This window comes from Melanerpes formicivorus, unplaced genomic scaffold (genome assembly GCF_026170545.1).
Source record: "Melanerpes formicivorus ecotype bairdi unplaced genomic scaffold, bMelFor1.0.p_v2 SCAF_10, whole genome shotgun sequence".
Classification (NCBI taxonomy): Eukaryota; Metazoa; Chordata; class Aves; order Piciformes; family Picidae; genus Melanerpes; species Melanerpes formicivorus.
In genome coordinates, this window is record NW_027142362.1 from 20222600 (window position 1) to 20247999 (window position 25400).

A 25400-nucleotide genomic window follows, 5' to 3' on the forward strand; every position below is an offset into this window, starting at 1 on the left:
TGATGATGGGCTCAATCTTATGTTGAAGCTATCTGGCCATCACAAAATTACCTCCCAGTGAGCTCATCTGTTTTGCAAGGAAGAAACTCATAATCTCATAGGATGGAAGATGTGCTGGCTATTTATAGTCACTGATTTTATTTGTGAGGAATATCATGACTTCACAAGTGCAGTGGCACCAATCTCCTTGGTAAGGTGTTTTTCCTAATCTAAAGCAAGCTGTTTGCTACAAAGCCAGCATTGTGCTTAAAAGGGCCATTGAACAGATTTGCAGCACTGGCTCTCATTTGCCTGTAAAAGTGGCAGGTGAATCAGTGTGTCTTGAATGCATAGCAGCCTGAGAGCCAGACTGCTCTCTGAAAATGAGACAGTGAAGAAGATATTCATACCCAAAATGGCTGCAACAAGCTGAGGTGAATGTAGGCAAAGCTGAGAAAGTGCTGCGGCTATCCAGCTGCTGGAGGTCTGGAAGTGCGGTTTTAATAGCTCTCAGTTAAAAAGCAGGCTGCTATTACACCAAGGACAGTGATACAGTTTATTTCCTTTTATAACCCTTTTCCAAACTATCTAGTCAGGGTAGCTTTTAGTAGTAAGCAGTTTGTATTTGCTATTGGTAACTGCTCCTAAGGGATGAAAATACCTTTTTGGCTATGTTTGTGGTGATCATAGAGATACACATAGCCAGCTGGAGGACCTCTCCAAGAGATCAAACATGCTCAGAGTTAAGCCAGATGGAGAATGGGTTAATTAGAAAGCAAAAGTGGTGTGGAGCTTAGGCAGTCTTCAGGGCTGAGATTCAATGACCCAGTAGAGACTGCTGCTGAGATGAAGTAAGGAGGTGGTGGAGGTGAGACCTGCTTGTACTAGAGTTTGCTTGGCAATTCTGTAGACAATCAAGTCTTCAAAAGGATGTGGAGCCAAGCCCACAGGATGAGTGGTAGGGTGCAGGGAACAGCGTCAGGGCTGTGAGGGCTCAAGGGAGGGATCCTGGGCTTCACAGCACCTGCCCTGCCACTCTCTACCTTGGTTTCTTGCACTGCAGCTGCAGTATCCCTGATCTAACATCAAGCTCCTGGGCTGAAGCTATGCTTGAGAGGGTGGTGCAGCCCCCAGTCTGAATTTATTTTTCCTTCTTGCAATCTGCAGGAATAGAAAGAGGAGCACTGTCCTTTGCTCACTTTCAGCCTGGTCTACTGAGACCTTCCCTTTCTGGGCGTGGGCTCAATGATTCCACAAAGACAAGCAGATTTGTATACAAGGTAAACTAGGACCACGTCAGCTGAAAAGATGAGATGTAATAGTGTTCCTTTAAGTAATAATCCGTTGTGTAATATCACACTTAGTTGTCATAGAAACCATGGCATCACTAACACTTACAGCTCTTGATCCAACAAAACTGTTGAGCATTTTCTTTTAGTATAAAGATTGTGCTTAATTCCCAATTATTTCTACAGCACTGCTTGTGTGCCTAGAACAAAGCCTACACTTTATTTTCCTAGATGAGAGTGATATGGCCTAGTAAACCTTCCGGTTGCTTTAGTTAAGCCAAAACAGCATGCATGTTTCACAATCAGGAAAATTAACAGTACATGAATGGTCTGAAGAGAGTCCAAACAGAAATTTAAGAAGTTTAATATTGGAAATTGAATACTTGATTAGATCACATCACTGTCTCTGCTTCTGCAATCTGAAAAACATAATTAGATTAATGCTTTTCATAATTCCTTCTGGTACTTAGGACACTGGACAGCTTTTAATTCTATTGGATATATATGAAGAGAATAATCTTTAATATAGCTCTTCGCATGGTAGTTTGTGCTTTTCTTTTAAGACTCAGTTTCTGGAATGAGTACTTAAGAGCTGCTGTTTTCATTTTAAGGTATGCTTTAGCACACAAAATGCCCAAGAAAAGTATGAAAATATCCATATGTCTCCAAGAAAACAAAACAAAACCCAACCAAACAAAAAAGTTTGAGACATTAAGAAAACTGTGCATTTTAGTTTGAAGATCTGGGGGTGTTGAAATATGTTTTAATTTGGTCCATGATGTATGATTCTTTGAATATTCAATTAATTCCTGTTGCAAATACATTTGAAAGAAAACATGTTAATATTGTACTCATTTACATTAACTATAATCTTTTCTTACCCAGCTCATACTACAAGCAAAATACTCAAGGTACCTGTTCAGTTGTTGCCCTTTAGATAAGGCCTCATTCAAAGCTCACTGGACTTGATGGGCAGGCATCCCCTGGAGCTCAATGGGCTGTTTTCTTGGTTTATAATTCGTATTTACTGATCCCATGAGTAGTATGGAGTTGTTGCAGTTGCTCTGCTTGGCCAGTTTTGGTAACAAAAACAGTGAGAGACATAAATTCAGCAACACCAGGTCCTGTAAAAGTTAATGTTTTGACTAATATCAGCAGCTGATAGCTGGACCTACCCACAGCTGCTACAGCTGTCCTAGAACATTACAGTTAGTCTGTACTTCTGCCAAGGAGATCTGTTCTGCAGGTCTTCAATAGATTAAATGGATAGTAGCTCCACAGTGAATTCAGTGCATTTGTGATACTTGTGATGCTAGCAAAAACCCAGTAAAATCCAAGGCATAAACTTTCCTGGAAATGAAAGTGGAAGATTAATAAAGGTGGCTGAGTCACAATTCACTTCCAGTTCAGAGAATGCCTGCTATTTACTGAGCTCCACCAGCTGGTGAATCACTGTGTGTTTCTAAAAGCTCTTCTTGTAAAAAGTTAATTTTTTGTGAATGAAAAAAGGATTTGAAAATGTTATTGCCTGGAGAGGAAGGTATAAGCCTTTGTATAACTGCAAAGACAAATCAATGAGTGTGCTGTTGGTTTTGCTGATTCTAGAGTACCCGAACAAAAAGACAGAATCTCATCAGTAAAAACTTTGGTTAAACAGTATGACTGATTAAAAGTTGATGGTCCAGCCACATTTGCTGACAAGGCCAACAGCCACACAGAGGGATAGTTCCCTGGATTAATTGTTTGGGTTAATATTGTCATTTGAATTTAGCTAATTTCAGCCCAAACCAGCTGCCAAGAAGCTAAGAATGAGACAAAAGGGACAGTAAACCACTGTTCTCTCTTAGAAGGCTCATGTTCAGTTTTGACACGGCTCATCTGAGCTGAAGAACTTGCTCCCTACTGTCCACTGCAGATGATGAATCAAAGGGGATTGACTGTCCTGAGCTCTTGAAAACAACTTCAGAGCACACAGAAGGGCCACTGAGTTTCTATTGGTACTGTCGACATTTTAGGGGGTTCTTCTTCTTCTCAAACACACAAATCATTAAAAGCTGTACCTGCTTCTCCTCCTATGTCAGTGCAGACTGTCAGACTGCGCCGAGGGGCACCGCCTGGCCCGGAAGAATCCTGGAGCTGCAGGGACCCAAGTCCGTTTGGCTGCTTGTTTTCAAACCCTTTGCTGCAGCCAGTCAGCTGGGCGCTAGGTGGCAGTGTGTGCTCGCCCAGCTTGCTCCCTGAATCTGGGAGGAGGACTCGCTGAGACCAGCCTTGTCCGGGCTCTCAGTTCTGTCAGGAGCGCAGCAGGTATTAAAACTGGGCTACCAGTGTGGCAGGGCTTCACTCTTCAAAACATCTGGGTCAGAGGAAGTGTCTATACAGTCTCTAATCAACGTTTCTTTCCTACACCTCACCTTACCCAGCTTGCTTTGCCACCATGAATTAACAGCCTTTTCCAATGCCCTTCCCCATCATGCCCACCTTGCCACAGCTCTTCTGCACTGTGGCACTGCTTCCTCCGAAGTTTCCAGAGACTCTTAGGTCACTGTGGCAAGAAGCTTTAGGCTAATATGCAGGTTGTATTTGCTTCATCCAAATATAATTTCATTTTTCTGGTTTATATCCCCAGCTTCTTCTGTATATCAATGCTGAATAATCCCTCTCTACTTAGTGCTTACAGCCTGCAGATATTGGGAGACAGAACACAAATGCAGGACTGTGCAGCTACCCTAATATACAGAGAGGATGATAAAGATCCTTTAACTCATTTCCTCCAGCCCTCTTCCGCTCCTCCTGTTCCTGTGGGAAGCTAGTGTATCCCTTTTTAACTGTCCTCTTGTTAAAGTGCTTAGATGAGACTGGTTCTTCAAGGTGGATATATCTTCCTCAGTCAGGTGAGGAACAAATTAAGACTCTTGTCTTGAGAAAAAAATCATTTTGGTGAGCATATTGTCACACTCTGCATTCTTGTAGGTGTCTCACATATGCTGTGCTCTGTGTTGTTCCTGGAGCTTATATAAGTGCAAGGCAAATCTAGGATTGGAGAGTGTAAAAGGAGGACCCTAATGGACCTTAGCTGCATGTGAGAAGCTAGCTCTGGTGTTTAGCCCTTTTAACTTTTACTTCAGAAACCCATCCTCCAAACCCACACTTTGCTCTGATTTTTAGAATTTTTCTGCCAGGCTCACAGTTGCAGTGTTCTCAGTGCAAGTTCATCTGCACATACATGGAATATACCAGACAAAAAGATGGAATCTTATCTATTAAAATATTTTCATGGAATCTTGTCTATTAAAATATTTTCTTTAATAAACAGATTGAAGTAAAGAATAAAATATACCAGGCAGGATAGATTCTGAAACCAGCCACAGCATCTACTCTGTCTCCCCTAGACAAAACAGGTGGTGAATGTGGGTGGAAATATGGAGAATCCAGTTCAAAGAAAGAAGCGTGGAGACAGAGAAAGGAACTGGGAAAGAGTGAGAGGACTTACACATGAGACCAAGTGAGATGCAGTGTGACAGTTATATAAAAGTGTAGTCTGTAGGAAACCAGGATTCACTGGGTTTGGGGCTTATAGATCATGGAGTTGGTCTTTTGACTGTTTCTGATTTTTCTGCACCTCTTCTATTCATGCCTTGTCCTCATTTTTATTAATAATGCCTCTCTGTGTCATCTGATAATTTCATCAATGATAATCTCTTCTAGCGCTACCACGATCCATTTAAAACACACTAAGTATCTTTTCCTGCTCAGTAACTTTGTGTTTTTGTTCCTTGTTCACAATTCTTAAAGCTATGTGGATGCTGTTATGTCAAGAGAGACGTGAATTTATGTTATATTCAGACTTTTGTGCTTCAGTCTTTCAGTGTTTGCTTAAGTCAGGTATGTTGGTTCTGTCACTTCCCTTTTACTCACTGATGTTGTAAATGTATAAGAGATTCCCTTTGTTTATAAACTCCAGGGCAACTATAACTGTTTGTGAGTCTGTTATCCTTCAGTGTTCTGGTGGCTTTTTGTGCTCAAAATTTGTTTCTATCAGGAAAAGTGACAGATTTACAGAAAAGTAATTGTTGGGATAATTATTTTCTGAGGTTTGGTCTTGCATTTGATTCTCTGAGACTGTTGGTTTCTGTGTCTTTTTCTCAGGCAACTCTTTATGCTTCAAGTCACTTTTACAGTGGACAAAATGTTTTAGCTTTTCTGTCTTCCTTTCACCCATGAAGATACATGGGTTAGTTTTCCACATGTACCTCACCACTTTTTTTTTTCCCACTGCTATACCTACAAACTTGATATTGTGTGTTTGATACTTTAAAGTTACTAGGTACAGAGTATGTAAAAAGTTCCTAACCAGAGCTTGGTAGATCTTGACTTGTGGTCTCTGGACCCCTGTGACCTCCAAACAAGAAAACAACTGAAAACCACTTATTTAATGCACAAATATTTTATTTCTTGTGAGAACTGTGTGATATTGGTACAGCATAGCCTGTCCTGTAGTGGCACTGTTGAGAAAAAACTGCTTATGATGTGCAACTAAGATCTGAGATTAACTCATTCCCATAAAGCCTTCAGTATCTGCTTATGTTGGATTCACCACCTCCCATGCTGCTTCTCCAGGGGCTGTGGGCCTTGTGCCTCATTCCACCCCTCCATGTCCCCTGTAAGCATTCTCAGGACAGAAGGGTAGGTGATACCCAAATTATGGGCTCTGACAGCTCAAGTGGCATTTTGCCTCCTCCTCTTGAGCAAAGAGGGTGTTAAGGTAGAATGAGACATGTCTGGACACAATCTCCAACAAAGCTGTGCACAGGGCTTCTGTAGAACTGGCCCCAGGCTCTTCTCAGACAAGCTGGGCTCTGCTGACAAACAGTGTAAGCAGGACAAATCGCAGCACTGAAACCAGCTCGCTCATGTATAACTTTGGTAAAGTCTCTTCCAAGTCTGGATCACCAATTCTGTTAGCTGGGTTACTGCAGTGCTAGACCATGATGGGGTTGTAGGACTGTCTATATACCAACTTCTGCAATAGCACTGCCTCCCAAAATGTACCTCACTTTCCTCACATACAAAGCAGCCATCCTCTGCCTGCTTTGCTATAACACTGATAAGGTTAGTGTTTGTGCAGCACTTCAGAAATTATGTTAAGGGTTTGAACAGGGAGAGTACTGCCACAAGCACCACTTTGTTCCCCAAAAGCTAAAGTTGTCAATAAAAACCAATAAGAGCAAATGAGAAATGCTGGATGCTATAGTTGCTGAGATGTATTTGACTGCTTTTCAGACTAAGTAACGTGGTGATGTCTGGCTGTGCTTGCAGAATCTGAAACAGCAACACTGACCTGCCTAGCTCATCTCTGTGTCTGCCAACTGAGATGCCCTGTGCTGATATTTTAAATGGAGATATTAACATTTTACCTCATCTCTCAAAATAAGAAAAAAACAAGAAAGAGGGTAAAGGAGCTGTGTATTCGGCTCTTATTAGGATTGCATCTTGATGTTGTGAATATTGGACTGTGAGATCTGCCCATTTCCCTGGATCCTTCTCCAGACAGAAAGCTATTAGTAGTACTGAGCACCTGACCTCTGCTCCGGCACATCCCTTTTGAGTTTCCGTGGTGACAAGGGAAGATAAGCTTGCCGAGCCCTCTAAGGCTTTTGACTCTGTGTGGATCCCACAGAAGGGCTGTGAGTCCTAGGGAAGGTGCTCCATGCAGCTACCTCTTCATCACCCAGCTGGGTTTGGAAAAATTACACCACTGTTTCCATTTTTTCCCACCTTATTCTGTTATTTTGCTAAATGACATGGCACAGATATGGCTACATGGTTCCTTACTGCTTTCATAGATGTGTTTTTCTTCTGTTTCTAAGCGGCTATGTGAGCCATAAAGATAACAGAAAGCGTATTCCCTCACTGTGCATTTTGAAGTATGCACAGGGAGTTTCCAGTGTGTTTGTACAGTGGATTCTAATTCCCATCTACAGCACTGCAAGACTGTGATTACCATGGCTTGGCTTTCCTGTGGCACTTTTCTGCTAATAAATTAATTCCCACAACTTTCATATGGAACAAAAACATATCATTAACCTTGCTCTGCAGACACTAGTCAGCATTTGACTGTTCTGAAATATACACCATTCAGTAATATATATAAATATAACCAGGCCTGCAAAGCCACAAACAGCAGAGAAACCTTCACCAAAATGTTATTGCTGTTTCCTGGGTTAGGAACACGCTTCACAAACACTCTTGAGTGGCTGAGCACTAACACCCTAAAGAAGGGTCCTATTTGACTCAGTTCCTGACAGCCACAGGGATGGACTCAGAAGATCTGTAACTGAAAACTAAACTATGAGCATCCTGGGTATTTTTTTTATGTTAAACTTGTAGCCATAGTATTTGAGTGTCTGTGGACACCTCCTTAACCCCTATCCCTGAACATCTGAGCAACAATATCATTATCTGTCCAGAACTGTGCTAGGGCATGTTAGTTTTGAAATATTGGTCCTGAAATGGTAAAGCCTTTAAAAGTAAAATAAGTTTTTAAGGAATTAAGCAGTCCCATGTCCACTTCATGCTGTGCTTCTTGAAACTGCATTGGCCATAATTTCATAGTTTCATAGTTTCATAGTTTCATTCAGGGTTGGAAGGGACCACAAGGATCATCTAGTTCCAACCCCCCTGCCATGGGCAGGGACACCCCACACTAGATCAGGCTGGACAGAGCCTCATCCAGCCTGCTCTTAAACACCCCCAGGGACGGGGCCTCGACCACCTCCCTGGACAACCCATTCCAGGGTTTCACCACTCTCATGGTGAAGAACCTCCTCCTCACATCCAGCCTGAATCTCCCCACCTCCAGCTTCATTCCATTCCCCCTAGTCCTATCACTACCTGAGATCCTGAGAAGTCCTTCCCCAGCCTTCCTGTAGGCCCCCTTCAGATACTGGAAGGCGACAATTTATCAGCTTTTGTGCAGTGATCTATTTGTGGTTTGTTGTTTTTTTTTCCAACATGTTTTGAAAATGACTTAATTATTGAAGCAACTATTTTGATGCTATGAACACAGAAGTTGATGTGAAATCTTGGCTTTGGTGAGAAAGACAGCTTGGAGTGTTTCTTGGAAAACCAGGATCCTCCTGACTCTTTCTGCCTTTGCCCAACGTTACAGGTAAGGTTGCTGCCTTATCCTTCTCTTTCTGAGTATCAGGTATTATTTGTCTTTTCTATTTCAGGTTCTCCTGCTACCTGTGAAAAACCATCTGTTCTACCTCAGGATCAGCTATTATCAAACCGTATTATCCATTACTAAAACCAGTTTACACTTCCTCCCACCTCCTTAAATTTATCCTTTCTTTCTCCTTCTGCTGAGGTTCAGGGTTACAAAAGATTTGGGCCTGCCTTCTTTCTGAAAGGACAGTTCCTCCTTTAGAAAGCAACACATTCAAGAAAATTCTATCAAGAAAGCAACATCAGAATTAAATAGAAAGACCCTTTCTATGGGCTAGTTGGAAAATGAGAGAAGTGAGGTCAAAACCTAAACCTGTAAACTATTCTCAAAGAGATAAATCATTCCTCTGACAGGCACAAATGCTTAGCTGAACTTACAGAAGCTTCACTTTGGCTTAAAGATGGAAATACAGCAGACCTGGAAAGACCAGAATTCACAGAAAGAAAAGGGCTAATATAAACTGAAATTCACCTGTGCACTGGAACATCATTTTTTTTTCAGCCCCAAACAATGCTTTCTTTCAGCCATCCCACATCTTTATTAATTTCCTTAGTGGCTCATCCTGATCTCCTCATTCCTTCAGTTCCTTCACTGCTTCATGCTGCCTTTCTGTGTCACCAGGGACATGCCTATCTGACATACTGGAGGTAAGACTTCCAGTAAACAATGATGGGAAAGAAAGTTTTAGTCTAAACTGCATGCCTCCTCCTTTCTTGACAGTTCTACCCAAGAAGGAAACAAGGAATCTGCTGATTTTTCTGTGAGTTTCGGTTGAAGATTATTACAAAACTCACTATATTAAATGAAAGGGAGAGAAAAAAACCCAAAGGTTATGAAGGTATGTCATCTTCATAACACAGGGGTTTGTTTGGCCAATGTTCAAATCCCTGGAAGAGCAAATCTATCCTAGCTGTATGATGTTGAAGATGTACATGCAGAAAGAAAGGCGGGGGGGGGGGGGGGGGGGAAGGTACTTAGAAGCAATATAAATCAAGGGAACTTACTAGAATCTCATACAGTGCTCTGAGGGACTTTACCAGGATTAATTTCCTGTATTGCCCAGAGATGTCAGGTCTTCCCCTGTGTGCACTCATGTTAGTCTCTGGGAGATTCAGGATTTCCTGAGTCATCCTGTGACCTGTGTGAGATTCATGTCAAAGCCCCATGGCAAATCCCTGAAGGAAGACACAGGAATGAGTCAGACATGACAGATGGCTCCACACCTCTGAAGCAGCCTCTGTATTCCAGAGAGTGAGGCAGCCCTAATGTGTTCTCAAGGCCTTATCACAGAAATACATTCACAGGCAGGGTTGCAGCTTGCACTATGCCTACTAAATACAGAGAAGGGCAGCAGAATTTAGAAGAGTGGTGTCTGTGCAGCTGCATGTTGCTTCTTGAAGCCTGCAACACAAAAAGCAGACTGAAGGAGCTAGGGAAAGTTCTAGACTAGACTTAATCTATGGCCTGCAGAACACACTTGGCCAACTAAGCAATTTGTTTGGCCTGCAGAATACACTTGGCCAACTAAGCAATTTGTTTGGCCTGCAGAACACACTTGGCCAACTAAGCAATTTGTTTGGCCTGCCATGTGGTGAGGAGACACCATGATGTTTGGACCACCGGGTGCTTGAGAGAGATTCTTACCGCTTCCACCAGCTCTCCTGCTAGTGCAGGTGAGGCATCACCCCAGCCAGCATGTACTCAGCTCTCAGCTGCACGGCTGCCAAAAAAATAAATGGGGTGTCACAGTCAACAGAGAGGCAGATGAGAGGGAAGGCAGATGAGAAGACAAGGTGGGTGGAAGACCAAAGGTAGTGATAGAGGCATTTCTGGTAAGGTATGATGAAAGGTGCAGTTTGAACTTGCTAAGCCTACCCACCTATCTGCTGCAATGAGGCGTTCCAGGCCAAAATCCTATCATGTGAGGGAAATAGGGCTGAGTCACCAACTTCATTCCTCTGCTGTTTCAAGCGTCACATCATGTAATGCCTGACAAAGTCTGATTTGTTTAGTTTTGTCTCTGGTATTCCCATAGAAAGGCACTTCCAGGTACTCCCTTTTTAATAGTTACAGTCAACATTTTCTGCTGCTTATTTATAGCTAATTTGCCCTTTAATCTTCCCTCATCTCTCAAAGGTCTTCAGCCTGCCCATTGATGGACCAACTGACAACAGTCATATGCACTATGTCTCCACTTTACAGGCCAGCACACAGTTCACCCCTTCTAGTAAAGCTGAGTTGCACACACTGTGTATTAATAATCTTTCAAAATATATCTTGGAAACAACAAGTCTTTCAATTCTGTGGACTCCCTGGTGTCTTACATTAAGAATATTTAACCACTGTCAGTCCTTCCTGGCTTCTTTTGCAGCAAAGTGTGTTCTTCACAGCTCTCTTCGCTGGAAGCACAGGAGATTTCAAGCTCACAAATAAGTGAGACTCCCATATGCTTGAAGTTGGGCATGTGCATAGCTGTTTGTCTGGATCAAGATTACAGTTCTCACCACTTGACAAGATTCAGCTTGTGGTTTGTGAAATGCTGCCAGTTTCTGTGGAATTAAAGATTTATATAAAATATCAATGCAGGGAAAAAAAAAAAAAGGTAATTTCCTGTTCTCTCTGTGTGTGCATGTGTATACTGCATTAAGTGAAAGCTGCTTGTGAAATAAGGATGGTGCTCTGCAATAATATTACTTGTGTCACAGTAATCTATTTATGCCAGGTGAGAGCTGGTCCTTGTTCCCAAAGAGCTGTCTGCTGTCTATAGACAAAACCGACAGACAAATAAAGGTGCAAAGAAGATTTTTCTAGTGTCAGGAAGTGACAGAAATAGAGGCAGCATCTCTTGATGTAGCCACTTTGCTCTATTTTCATGCTTCATGATGTGTTTTCTGGGGAGTTAAAATATTTTACAAACAGTGCAACACCAGCATTTTTTATTGGCCTCTGTATGACTGCTTTCCAGCCTGCAAGGATTGACACCAGGTTTTGTTTTTATTGATCTGTGAGAAATGTCGGGACAGGAATTTCTGGTTTATGTTGTCTGATCTCTGGGAGCGCTGGAGGACTGACAGGACACTGAGGAGACAAGTGCAAACCCAAGCTGCAGCTTTTTCGCAGCAAAATCCAAGTGCGGTGAGGAAGGAGGCTCCGTATACCATCCCGCAGACAGGGCTGCGCGGCAGAAGAGGAGGATAAAGCTGGGTGAGCAGTCATTGCGGTTCGGCGCCGGGCTGCTGGGAGCTCCGAGCCGGGGCAGCAGAAGGCACGGGCCGAGGCAGTCGGGCAGAGCCCATAGCGGGCCGCGGGGCAGGTTGGCGGTGCCCGGGACGGGCGCGACGCTGACCTAGCGTGCTGGGGTGGACGCGGGGAGGCGGGCGGCGGCCCCGGGGGAGGAGCAGGAGGCCGGCCCGTCCCTGCTGCGTGTGTCCCGGGAGCGGGGCCGGCCTAGTGGGAGGAGGGCAGGGCGAAGGCGGGGCGGCTGGCGGGCCTGGCTCAGCCTGCCAGAAAGGAAGGGGAAGGGGGAGTAGGCTGCGCTATTGCCCTTTTAAGCGAGCGAGTGGGAGGCTGGTACAAAGGGAGCTGCCTCCGCGCTTGTTGTCCCCTAGCCGGCTGGGGCTGCCCCGGCTCCTCCCGCTATCTTCCGCCTCGCAGGCGCGGCCGGGGCCAGGGTCGGGCTGGGCTGGGCTGAGGCGGAGGGAGGCGGTGGCAGAGCGGGTGAGGCGGCGCAGGCCCGGGCCCGGAGATGAGGCCAGGATGTCGGTGTCAGGGCTCAAGGCCGAGCTGAAGTTCCTGGAGTCCATCTTCGACAAGGACCACGAGCGCTTTCGCATCGTCTCCTGGAAGCTGGACGAGCTCCATTGCCAGTTTGTGCTCCTGCCGCCGCCGCCGGGCTCCAGTCCGCAGCCGCCGCCGCCGCTCACCATCCACTGCAACATCACGGTGCGGGGGCCGAGCTGGGCTGGGGAGGGCCGGGGCACGGCCCGCCCTCGCCATTGTCTGCAAGACGCGGGGAGGGGGCACAGCCCCCCTTCGGGGGTGACTCAGCAGTGGGGGTGACGGGGCCTTCGCCCCCCGCGGGCACTCGGGCTGGGTGGGGGGGGTGGCGAGGCACCCGGGCCCGCTTCCCACCCGTGGAGGGTTCTGTGTTTCTTCTCCACCGCCATCATAACAAAAGTTAGGAAGTGGGCGCCCTCGGCCTCTTCCCAACCCAGGCGAAGGCCCGGCAGACCCTCTGGGGGGCTCCCACTGGGGGGCTCCCACTGGGGAGCCGCGGGGAAAGGACGCGGGCCGGAACAAAGGGCGGCTGGGCCTGGGGCAGCGGTTAGGCAGTTCCACAGCCGGCACCTCGTCGTGGGGCCGTCCCACGGAGCAGTAGAAGAGCGGCTTGGAGGCTAGACGGGCTGTCGCTATCTTCCCCTGTCCCAGCAGTGTCTTGGCGGCACATGCAGAGTGTTTTTCTCGCTGCCCCGAGAGGTGGGAGCCCGGGAGGAAGGTGGAGGGCGAGGGCTTTACCGAGTGCGCCACACTGCCGCGGCCTGGAGCGGGGCGGCCCGCCCTGACCCGAGCGGGCCCGGCCTTGCCCCCGTGCGGGTCATCCCCGGAGGCTCAGCGGCGGCGGCCGCCGCCTTTCGGGAAGGACTGGGAAACTTTTCATTCTTGCCTTCGTAGAAGGGTGGAATAGTGTCTCTGGCCTCTTGTTGGAGGGTTGTTTTCTCGTAATAGTGATGTGCACAGCCTGTCGAGTCTCGAGGACTTCCACTTGTGGTTTGCTATGGGATATCTCATCTCTTCCTCTTAAATTCGTTGGGGTTTGTTTGCTTTAACTGAGTAGGAGGAAAGCTGAATGCGTTGTTCATTATTGTGTGCCACGGCAAAAATTCTCTGTTTTTAAAAGTTTAGGGCCTAAAGTTGCTAAAGGAGTTGACTGTATTGGTGTCTGACTCACATACAGGAAAGTGCTCGAGGTTCATTTTTATTGGACTGACTAGTTATAAGTGATTTTAGATTCACTTGTCAAGACCCAGCCCAGGAGCAGAATATGGAAAATTTTGCCTGGCTGGAAATAGGGTTAGTACATTGGGATTTGAGCAAGACGAGCTCTAGGTCTTTTGTCATCCTTTTACCTATAAAGGATGACAGTTACAGAAGTTTTACATAGTGTAGAGATAAAAATATTCACATAAATGTAAATAATTGAGGACCAAAAGGTGGAAATGTGCATGCAAATCTAGTAATCTTGATCAGATCCTTACTTGTCTTAAAGCAGCTTTTTTAAAGAAGACTAAAGAGGATCTTTCAGGTTTTACAGGTAATGGTCATGAGAAGTCAGTTTTGTGGTCATGGGGCATGTTTGTTTTATGAGACACTTGTATATGCTTGCAAGATGTTTTCTATTGTAAAACGATAAGACATTGGGTGCTCTTGTTTTTAGATGCTGACCTATCAGAAGATGGGTTCTTTGAATATTTCTTATTTATTCAGCACAGAGTTTCACCACTGAAGTCTGGCCATTGCTTTCCATACAGTATGATCTATTCCATAAGTCTTTCTCCAAATAGTAAAGTAAAAGGCTTGATGATTGTGCGCCCTCAGTTGCCAGTTGTATTTGAGGGGGTATATCTTTTTGCCAAGTGACTACTGAACCAGAAGTAAGGCCTGAAGTTTTGGATGCCTTGGGTCTGTGCTGTGTTGTGTATCTACTTCTGAGGCTTCTTCTGTTATGGCTGCTTTTGATAGTAATTCTTAAACTTCCAAAGAAATATGCCCATTTACTTGTCGGTCATTGATTGAGGTGTGTCTGAGTAAGCAAGAAACAGGCTTAGGTCACTTCTGGTGTTTTTATGTATTAATGAGGAAATGGCGTCTGCAATCTGCTATTACAGTTAATTGACCTAAAGGTCAAAAAGTCTTTTGCACACCATTAGAATTGTGGTATATGAACTTGCAAAAAGAACAGGAAAAGAGTTTTCAGAACTTAGAGCTGAGACTTCTGCTTTGAAAAAGGCTGTGTCTGAGCTGCGGGTAACTTGGGTTTCACAGTTGTCTGAGAGTAGCTTGATGCTTTCCAATGTTGACTATTTTCTTGTCCCTTTGAGGTAGGTGACCAATTTCCCTAGCTGTTAAAAATAAATGGGTGAGTGCAACCTGAGATACAGAGGTGGCTGTCTTGAAACAAGTGAACAGCAGATGACAGAGCCAAAAAGGGAAAGCTGATATCTCTGGACATCTCTCTTAGTTTTTTGGCACAAATGTTAAAACTATGTGACAGAAGTGATTTATTCCCACCCTGTCCCTCCAGCCTATTGTCTCTGGCTCCTAATTGTGTGGATTTTTTTTTTCTGTATGTACATTTAAATGGAAAAAGTCGTTGTTTACTGTGCATCATTGGATCTGCAGGTATTGTGGGACCTAGGACTTCAAGTGGCAATAGTAGCATGCAAAAGTTGGTAAGGCTATGAAGATACTGGCAAATGTTGGTTTTTTCAGGAGACTTATCCTTTGCATCTGAGACTACCATCTTAGTGCTCTGGATTTGCAGTACAAGCATGTAACTTAAGCTGTTTGCTGTTTCTAACCAGGCTAACCCCTGCAATGCTGACCAAGCCAGTAGATCAAGCTTACAGTAGATTGTTCACCTGGATGCTTAAGAATTCTGCTAAGGGGAAGAATAAGTACAGAGCTAAAAAATAAGCTTATATTTTGAAGTTCTGTTTAGATACACCAGTATTTTACCTAATTTGAAGGCTGTCTAGCAATGGGTACAGGTGCTGAAGTTACTGGTCAGAGAAAAGTCTGTTAGGGGAGGAAGCTTCCAGCAGCTTCTGTACTAAGTCTGAAAAGAGACCTGATAGCTAAGTTGCTCTGATCTTCACAATGGATCTTTCATTGCTCTATTCTAGAGAGAGAAGGCAGAGGAAAGAAGGAGCATTCTTCTGGAACGTCTGCTTAGGAACTACATGGATCTCCACAAATTTCCTAGACTTAAGTTCCACAGTTTGATTAGAAGTCTGCCCTGGAATTTCTCACTGAGATGGTTTTCTGATTGTCTGCAGTGTGAGTTTGTATAACTGTCAAAATTATGTATGTGCTGCAGCATCCTGGGAGTAGTCTACCTGCGATCCTGAGTAGTGCATATTTAACTTGATGGCGCTTCTGTTTCATGAAGTCACAGGCAGAACTGTTTGAGTTTGTCCTTCATTATTTCTGGTAGTGACCCATTTTGGAACTTAAATGGTTAATCAGATTATTTTAAAGGAGGACTCCACTTTAGGGTGGAGTCGTCCCTGTCAGAGACATTGCTGCTCGTTCCTCAGAAGGATCTAATTATTTGACTTGTTCAGGCTGTGTACCTGAACATTGCCATTTTGTTATGCCAGCAGCAGTGTCTGAACTTCTATTTTTGTGTTCTTTTCCTTTGTATTGCAAGGAGGAGGATTGAGTTGGACTACTGGAACACATCTTGTATTTTTTTAATATATTTTTTTCAGAGAGAAACTGCATATTGTACCCCTTCACCTATAAACAAAACTACTATTGAAATTGTATCCTCATGTTGTGCTTGGAGGTAGAGTGAGGTTTGCACAAGCTCTGAGTGGAAGCAGATTTTGCCCCAGACATCATCTGATGTGTAGTGATATCCTTTCTACATTAACTCCTCCATTCAGGTGATAGGGCTGACTCCAGTATACTCCTGCTTCTCTGCTGGAAAGGAGTATCTTCTGCTGTTACTGAGGAATACCCTGCTGCTGAGTCAGAGTTAGAAACTTCTATTAAAGAGTTTAAAAGGTTGCTGTCTGTAGATAAAACTGCAATTGATGGGAGACAACTTTATTTTCCATTCTAAACCAGAGTCTATGAAAAGCTGTCACCTGTGAAGCTTTTGACAAGCTGGGTATATACAAAGAGTGAGTGCATTAGAATGTGCAGTAGTTCTTCAAAGGTGTAAGATTTCAATCTTAAATGCACTCCTAGCTAATGCCTCAATAACCTGTTCCAAAGGTTATCAGCTGTTAACTTGTACACAACTTAACATAATGAATCAGTTCAAGCCACACATATATATGTGTGTGCTTTTACTTTAGATCACTGGACGTTTCCTGGTGAGGTTGAGAACCTTGTCTTGCAGCATATGGTCACCAGCACTAAATAAAAGCCTTCTCCACAGCTTTATCTTGAGAATATTTTCTAACTACAGTTGGATATACTGGGTGGTTTTTAAAAAGCCACTCGTGTGGCTGTTACCAAACATACTTTCTGCAGTAGAAATTGGGAAGTTCGGTCTTGTTTTGTTTAGCAAACCAAAATTAGGCCAATAACAAGTACTAAGAGTGAGGACTCTAGCTTTTGTTTCTATGCCAAGAGTGCCATTGGAAAAAGTAGGAGGTGTATTTTGTGTTTGGGAGACATAGGTAGAACCTTACTTTCTGACATGACAACTTAGCTGTGCTATATGTGAAAGGCTGTAAACAGTACTTCAGGCCTTACCAGGCATCCTGTCCCCTCAATGAAATGTGAGGTGATCCTAAAATGTCCTAGAAAGCCCCGACAGTGGGCCTCAAATACAAGTGCTGGCTTATGCTGAGCTTTTAATGGACAGGAAGCTACACTTACTTCAAATGGATTGCTCATGTGAATTGATGATACAGTAATTTCAGGACTGTGAGTGTTGTGGTGCTCAAAAGAACTCTCCCTGAACTTTGGTTCATTAAAAGTAGTTTTATAAAAAGAATTAACTTTTTACTCAGCATGCTTCCTCACATTAGCTGTTGAGGAGGCTTTTGTAGAAGACTAGAAGGTACATGGTAATTACCATCCTTCTCCAACTTCACTAGTTTTTTTAAGAGACTTCGAGTAGGGCTACTATGTAACAGGCGTTTGGTATGTGAGGGTTGCCTTTGACTTTCATTGCCAATGGTGTTTACTTTGTGCCAGATTGGAGTAGTGGTCTTGGCATTACTGGTGACCTTTCTTACGCTACCTGAAGCAAGGAGTGTACTGCTGTTCTAGACCTTCATTTATTTTAGGTGATGGGGAGATATTTGGCTTCTTTGTCAAAGCTTTTTATCAATGAAGTGAGAAAAATAAGTAGTGTAGAAAGTGTCTTCTGGAAGGTAAGGTTGTGCTTACAAAGTCATTGTGGCACTCTGTCTACAATGGAACTCTGTAAAATCCAAAGTTATTTATCAAGTTGGTCACATGTCATCCCAAAAAGGAGTAACTGCGTTCTGTCAGACTCACTCATACTCTAATGAATCTGCAGGTGTTTTTTCTGTTTTATGGCAGGGGATATTGTGTGTGACTTGCTGATATCCTCAACAGGAATTAAAACTATGATTGCTAGGAAGAGCAAAGTAGGATTATGTCCTGTGCACTCAGTTTTTCTGCTGTTGCTCACAGACCAGCAAAGGCCACATGCCTTGTGAGGTAGCCAAAATTGAGTTTACTGGACTAAGGACCTGGCTGGCATGTAAAAATTCTTTACTGGGTTGTTGTTAATTTGGATACTTTCCCAGTCTGGTTCACTATGTGGCTGCACAAACAGCTGTACCGACACAACAGAGGGCAGTGGAGTGAGTGAGTGCGGGGAAGGCTGCTGAAACCAGCACTGCTGACACAGAGCTGCCTGCCAAGTGCTGGCAGAGTCTTCAGCAGTGCTGGGGTTGATTCCTCCTGTGTGGAATACCTGAGCTGACAGCAGGCTGGTGGGCCAGTGTCTGGTTTGGTTCAGAGACAACTAGACCAGACTAACTGGAAGTAGTTTATTTGTAAAATCCTCTTGGGAAATGGAAGATTCAAAGACGGAGACAGTTTTCTAAAGCATTTGCTTGTTTGTTAGTTTTGAAATAGGCAAAACTTCTGTGTAGGGACAAACATTTATAGAAGCTGATTAACAGAAATAACTATGATTTTAGCTATTCTTGGTGTGAACTGCTGTTCAGTGCTGAAAGGTGGTTTGACTGTATGTGCTGTTTGAAAGGTTATAAACCCCTGAATTTCTGGCTGAAGTTAATTGTTTTGTTATTTTTGCTTTAGACTACAGTAATATGCCATTTAAGAGATGATAGTTCATGGTTTAATAAGCATTTCACTGTATTTCTGCAAGGTCTGTAGGAGAAGTGAAAATGACTTGTCACTAGCTCATAGAAGACAAGTGGGATTAAGTGAATTACTGCAATAAGGAGAGGCTATTTAATGTTTAGCTCTTCTATCAACCTGCTTCTGTTCAGTGCAGTTACAGCTGGTGTGATCAGAATAGTTCTCAGCTAATCTTTGCTGGAAACAATCACACCACCTAGTGCATGTCTTACTGATTTCGTGCTTCCAGCTTTAACTTCAGTGTGGTGTTAGGATAATCACCTCATGTGTTTTGTTTCTTTCTCATGCATGCAAGACATTCCTGTGTATTAGATGCACTGTTAGAGCAGTTGGTGTATGATTTCTTGAAATTTAGTTTGGACTGTGTTCTCCTTTGTCCCAGATGTCTTAAGTTTTTAACCCCTCGGAGAGAGTTCAGTTCAGTTGCAGATCATCCAGTAGTTTCTTCAGTGTGCACACATAAGCTCTGTCAGAACTTGTATAGTGGCACTAGAGAAAAATTAAAGTGTTCCTTTGCACTGATGTTCATGATACTACAGGCTTCCTTGAATTTCTGAAGTAGGAAGTAACTGTGGTGAGTGTGTGGCATTTAACTTATTGACCATAAACCTTTCTTGAACTCCATGGTACTAAAATTTTGTGTGTGGGGACAAAGTCCTATCTAAATGGCTCTAATCTGAAAGCTGGTGACTGAGCAGCAGTCAGGGCAGGTGGGGATGTGTAAGGGGAGAACTTGGGAGCCTGACAGGTGGTGACTGAAGTGCTCCTTGGGTGTAAGAGCAGTGGAGTCACAGGACTTCTGTTGGCAGTGGGTGAGAATGAATAAACCATCTCTGTGCGTGTGTCTCATGCACAGCAAGTTTGTAAGGGCGGAAGAAAGGAAAGACATACTTAAGGAGAAGGAGCACAGTGCTATTGGGAGGAGGAAGGGGTGAGTGAGTTGAATACTTGAAAGATGTACATTCCGGGAGGTTAAGATAATGAGGAGGAAGACAAAGAATTTTTGTGTGACAGCAAAAGTGACATCACTTTGCATGCTGTGGAGTCAGTGTTGAAGTGATGAAGGCAAGAGCAGGTCTATCTACTAGGAAACTTTCAAGTTAAGTTAGTGAGACAGTGATGTTGCAACTTAGTGGCAATCATTTCTTCAGTTCTAGCTATATTAGAAGCCATTTCTTGCTGCTGTGTCTTTGTGACACTAATGTTGATGTTTGTGGTTTTTTTTTTAATGTAGTTGTGTAGTTGCATAAGTAGGTCAGTAAGAAGTCTTGATTAGAATGAGTTGAAATTTGTTTCAAGTAACCAGACTTCCTTCAGGAATTTGGGCATGTAAAACACTGTGCTGCCGGTAAAGAGCACTGAGGAAGCAGATACAAAATGCCTTTCTCCTTAGTGCATGTGTCTAGGTGTTCATTAGATAAGCCATTGCTAGCCTGAGTGTCTGTAATTAATGTATGCATTAAAGAGGAGAACACCTCATGGCCGAGGGCCTTAAAACAGCCGTTCCCTGACAACTGTCAAGATGAGTACAAGGGCACAGTGGTTTTTTGTGAGGAGCAAGACAGGTCAGTCTTGACTGCTGTGGGGTGCTCTGGTGAAAATCTGGATTGCTTCTAGTCTCAACTTTGCAACCTTCTTCCCAATAAGCAAGTCACTTGGACTCCAGCAATGCTGTATTCTTTGCTCAGTTTTCAGTGTGGATGCTCTGTAACTTTATTTGCTGCTCTTAATAGTATTGGCAAAGGAATGTTCCTTAGCTTGCTTAACTGGATTGGCCCTTAACAACAGTTTTCATTTTCAGAGACTACATGCTGTTCTTGAACAACTGTTGCTTTGCTATGCTGTTAAGTTAAATTATGCTTAGTGTTTACTTGAGAGTTCTGTTTGAGCAGCAGTACATAAACATTTGGTGAATTTTACTTTGGGTCCATACAAAAGTGTTGAGTTTTTCTGTGGATTTGAGTGCAAAGATGGCAATGCTGTGTTGTGGTGATGACATGGACAATTAAATGTTGCTTCTCAGCAAAAAACAGTAGCTGTTCTATCTGAAAAGTGCCTTTTTTTGGTTTTATGCTCAAAGTTCCTGTTTTAATTCCATGCAGTTATGTGGGGAGTGGATGAGGTTGTAGCAACTGTTAAGTGAGTCTGATAAACCTCTTTTTCCATGTGCAATATATGATTTTTGCCTGTTGGAATCTCTAACTGGGACATTTTATGTAAATAGTTTGAAGCATGAATGTCTGTAAAAATTTGACTGTAAGAACTTTGATGCCCTAAGGTAATGATGTTTGAGCAGTGAGAGATTCCAATGTGTACCTGGATAGAGACATGGAAGTAAAACACAGAATTAGCGTAGGTTATTTCACAAACATTTAATTTATTGGCCTTGGATATCGACCTGTTTGGAAGCAGTGTTTTCAGGATATTTTTTTCTTTAAAAATGTTTTCTCCTGTTGATGTATCCGATGTTAGGAAGTTAGATTGCCTAATTGCAAGAGAATTGTATGAGCTTGGGTTGAACAAATTATTGTTGTGCTGCTGAAGCTGCAAATTGTTAGCTCCTTGGGCTTTCGAGTAATTGTTACATGGGTGAACTGCCATTGAAATACTTGCGTAGCTATGCTGTGGTCACAGTCCTGTGAATTATTGGCTCTTGCAGATGTTGCTGAATCTGTATATTGCAGAAAGTGTTCCAAAATCTAGGCTTTTCATTTAAGAACATGTTGTAGTCTTTATGCACTCATACAGAAACTGGCTGTGGAAGTTACTGAGTGCAGACCACTGCATGTGTGTCTACAAAGGCCTGATCTGTCTGGAAAGGAACTGCTTTGCTCTTCCCAAGAGGATGTCTGTTGTGACAAGTACCCACAGCTGGGCTCTATGCTCTCAACAGGAACATTTCCTTGTGTTTACTTTTGTGGTAGACTCTTCCAATCAGTAGGACTTTGTTTGGGACAACTTGTGATTGTAGAGTGAATTGTACAGGTGCCTATAGAGTTGTGGTTTGTTATGGTCTTTGTTTCACGAGGCATGTGCCTTTGACTTTACCTTCTCTAACAGGGCTGTATTTAATTCTAAACTAATATACTCTTCCACACTTGCTTTGTTCTCTGAAGAGTAGGTGAGAGGAAAGTCATGACCCATTAGTTGTGTTGTTTTAATGCTCTCCTGAAGGTATTCAGTTCTGCAGTGATGAGCATATTAGAACAGGATTATTGGATTCTTTCACCTACCTCCTGTAAAGGTGCAAGATGATTAAGCTCTTGCAATCTTCCGGGGTCTGACTAAAGCGTCCTACTTCATCTGGCATTGTCTTGTATAGGCTGTAGTTGTCAAGCCAGTCGTGAAAGCTGAGGGTAGAATTGCAGTCGTTCTGTGTTTAAGAGATACGTGTATCTTAGTCAGTCGAACCTGATGCCTTACCAAATGCAGGAGTTGTTACAAATGTTCTCATTAAACCCAGTAGGTCAGGATTTGGCTTCCCGAAGAGCATAAGAAAAAGTGTGTAGAAGCTTGCTTTCTGTGGCATGCAAACAACTAAAAGTCTCTGTTTAACTGAACTCTAGGGAATAAAAGGTGACCTTCTGTTGATACACACTGAGCTCTTCAGTGTTGTATATTACTGTCCTAAAATTCAAAAGGAAGAGCAGGTGTTTTTCCCCCCCTTGTCCAGTAGAGATGGAGGAAATGCGCTTTGCTTCTTCCCTACCCTGAGGATGAAATTTCCATTTTAACCTCCCCCCAGTGTATACACTTATCTTTTAGAACTCTCGATCACTCAACTCAGCACTGGTTAGGCTGCACCTTGAGTTCTCGGCCCTTCAATTTAAGAAGGACATTGAGACTCTTGAATGTGTCCAGAGAAGGGGAAGGAGGCTGGTGAGAGGCCTTGGGCACAAGCCCTACAAGGAGAGGCTGAGGGAGCTGGGGTTGTTTAGCCTGGAGAAGAGGAGGCTTGGGAGAGACATCATTGCTGTCTATAACTACCTGAAGGGTGGTTATAGCCAGGAGGGAGTTGGTCTCTTCTCCCAGGCAACCAGCCCCAGAACAAGAGGACACAGTCTCAAGCTGTGCCAGGGGAAGTTTAGGCTCGAGGTTAGGAGAAAGTTCTTCACTGAGGAAGTTGTTAGCCATTAGAATGTGCTGCCCAGGGAGGTGGTGGAGTCACCATCCCTGGAGGTGTTCAAGAGGGGATTGAACATGGCACTTGGTGCCATGGTTTAGTAGGCATGAGGTCTGTGGTGATAGTTGGACTTGATGATCTTTGAGGTTTTTTTCAACCTTGTTGATTCCATGATTCTAACTGTTAGATTCTTAAAGAAATTACAGTATTGTCACATGTAAATGAAAAATTTTACTTGAACTTGGAAATGAAGTATTGTAATATTTAATAATCCATTCAGTCTGTATAGCAGAGCAAAGGATGATGTTTGAAAATTAAAATTTTGGGAGTTTTAATAACTTGAGTTTTCTGGGAAATTTTTAGTTGGGTTATTTCCAAGAAGTTTTCAGAATAACCTGAGTTCAAAGTGACCTTTCGTGCTATCTTCTTGTAATTATAAGGAATGGGATGGCAGGGCTGGTGACAGTCCGAATTGTAAAGATTCCTGGCTTGTAGATTTCTTCAGTACTTGAAGGACCTAATGGTAGAAAACTCTTTCCACTGCCTTTGGAAAGTTTGGGCCCTAATAATAAACATCAGTCAGTTGTGCAATCACAACTAGTACTCTAAAGAAACTGCAAATACTAGTGTTTTATGGTCATCGAGATACATTTTAGCTTTAAGAATGCATTCTGAAGTGCTGATATTCTTGTTAATTTTGTGGAGTTTTTATCTCAAGAGGTGGATTGACACAGGTGAGGAAATTTATTAGTGACCAACTCTCAAATCATATGCATTAAATTATAGCCAATTGTTTAGTTTGATTTTTCAGTAGTTTTCTAATGTTTGTATAGGATGATGGTCCCTAATCAAGTGAGACTTTATTTTACTAAGCAGATTAATTCTGCTGTTTAATTCAAGCAAACTTGGTATCATCAAGATGTCTTCTATGAGAAAGCCATCTGTTATTTGAGATCAATTAGTTGATGTGTGTTTATAGGTGCAAATGCATTCACCTTGCAAAGACCGTATTAGCCCTCTGAAATGTCTTGTTACATTAGGATTTGCTTACTTCGTTACCAAGATTTATGTGAGTTACAATGATCTCTTTCTAGCCTTCTCAAAGCAATTAAGCTCTTTAAAAGATCTGTGGGTTTGATATTCTGTTATCTGGAAGTAAAGGGGAGTGGACAAAAATTTTTACTACTGAGAGGATAAATAAAATCTCCTGCCATAGAATACATAGAATAAACCAGGCTGGAAGAGACCTTCAAGATCATCGTGTCCAACCATCAACCAATCCAGCCCACCTAAACAACTAACCCATGGCACCAAGCACCCCATCAAGTCTCCTCCTGAACACCTCCAATGATGGCAACTCCACCACCTCCCCAGGCAGCCCATTCCAATGGGCAATCACTCTCTCTGTATAGAACTTCTTCCTAACATCCAACCTAAACCTCCCCTGGCGCAGCCTGAGACTGTGTCCTCTTGTTCTGGTACTGGGTGCCTGGGAGAAGAGACCAACCTCTGCCTGTCTGCAACCTCCCTTCAGGTAGTTGTAGAGAGTAATAAGGTCACCCCTGAATCTCCTTCTCTCCAAGCTAAGCAACCCCAGCTCCCTCAGTCTCTCCTCATAGGGTTTGTGTTCCAAACCCCTCACCAGCTTCGTTGCCCTTCTCTGGACTCATTCCAGCAAGTCAACCTCCTTCCTAAACTGAGGGGCCCAGAACTGGACACAGAACTCGAGCTGTGGCCTAACCAGTGCAGTGAAGTGCTGTTACAGGTAGCTGGGGTACAAAGAATAGAGCTGGGTCCTGTCCAGAACTAAGAATTTTTTTAAAAGCTTAGAAACCAAAAATAAATGAAATAGGTTGGATTTTATTTAACTAACATGCTTAGGAATTTTGAGAGGGAAACAAAGGGTTTTTAAATCCAAGATGATATGGAAATAAAAATTAAGAACTGTCAGAATGTAATCTATTTTTTTAAATCCCAGTGCTGATGATGTGTGATTAAATGTGTTTTCTCCTGCCGTTTGGTGACCATAAAATGGCTCTGTGGTGTACAAGGAGATGTGGCTCCTCCGTTACCTCATAGCAAACTGTGTACAGGTTATGTTAATCTTGGGAATGTGGGCAAGATGGGCAGTTTCAATGTAGCAACTTGACAATCCTGTTGAAATTGTGGTAATCTAGCTTGTTTGAAAAAATCTCATGCTAACAGCAAAATTGTGTCGCAGTAGCTTTACGGAGCAGGATAATGATTATATAACATTGCAAGTAAAACAGCTTTATTGCTAAGGATGAGAAAGCTTAGATAGGATATACTTAGATAACAGATCTCTACACAGGAAAAGCTGGTTTTATGTCCCTGGTATTTTCTGTTATGTTTTGCTTCTCCTCCTCTGCTTAAGTAAGCTAAATTGTTGGTAAAACACAAGTAGAGCCTGTCACAGAGGATGCAGCAGCATGTCTGAACAGTGAGATCGTGCGTTTTTGTACTACACTCTGGTGTTCCTAAGTGATTTGGTATGTTCTGAAATTGTTCCAGTGGCAGGAATGCAGGGCTTTATTCTCTTTGTATTTTGTATGTTTATTAGTAGGCTACATTCTTCTGCTGCATTCTGTTACAGCAGCATTTGTGTTGACAAAGCTCCCAATCTGCCCTGATGTTAATACAAAAGCTCTCCAGAAGTGAT

General features: G+C 43.2%; 1 protein-coding gene and 1 long non-coding RNA gene across 2 annotated transcripts in view; both read left to right on the top strand.

Annotated features, from left to right (window-relative positions):
• The first annotated feature begins 4521 nt into the window (after positions 1-4521).
• On the top strand, positions 4522-11766 carry LOC137443915 (uncharacterized). The gene is made up of 3 exons (XR_010988020.1): positions 4522-5153; positions 8504-9337; positions 10636-11766. It is a non-coding gene; the product is annotated as an uncharacterized lncRNA (long non-coding RNA).
• A 219-nt stretch (positions 11767-11985) lies between these two features.
• UBE2Q2 (ubiquitin conjugating enzyme E2 Q2) overlaps positions 11986-25400 on the top strand; it is a 49093-nt gene continuing 35678 nt past the window's right edge. Inside the window, exon 1 of the mRNA XM_068144116.1 lies at positions 11986-12441. Within this exon, the coding sequence (XP_068000217.1) occupies positions 12256-12441 (186 nt within the window). The 5' untranslated portion in view covers positions 11986-12255. The remainder of the gene's footprint in view (positions 12442-25400) is intronic.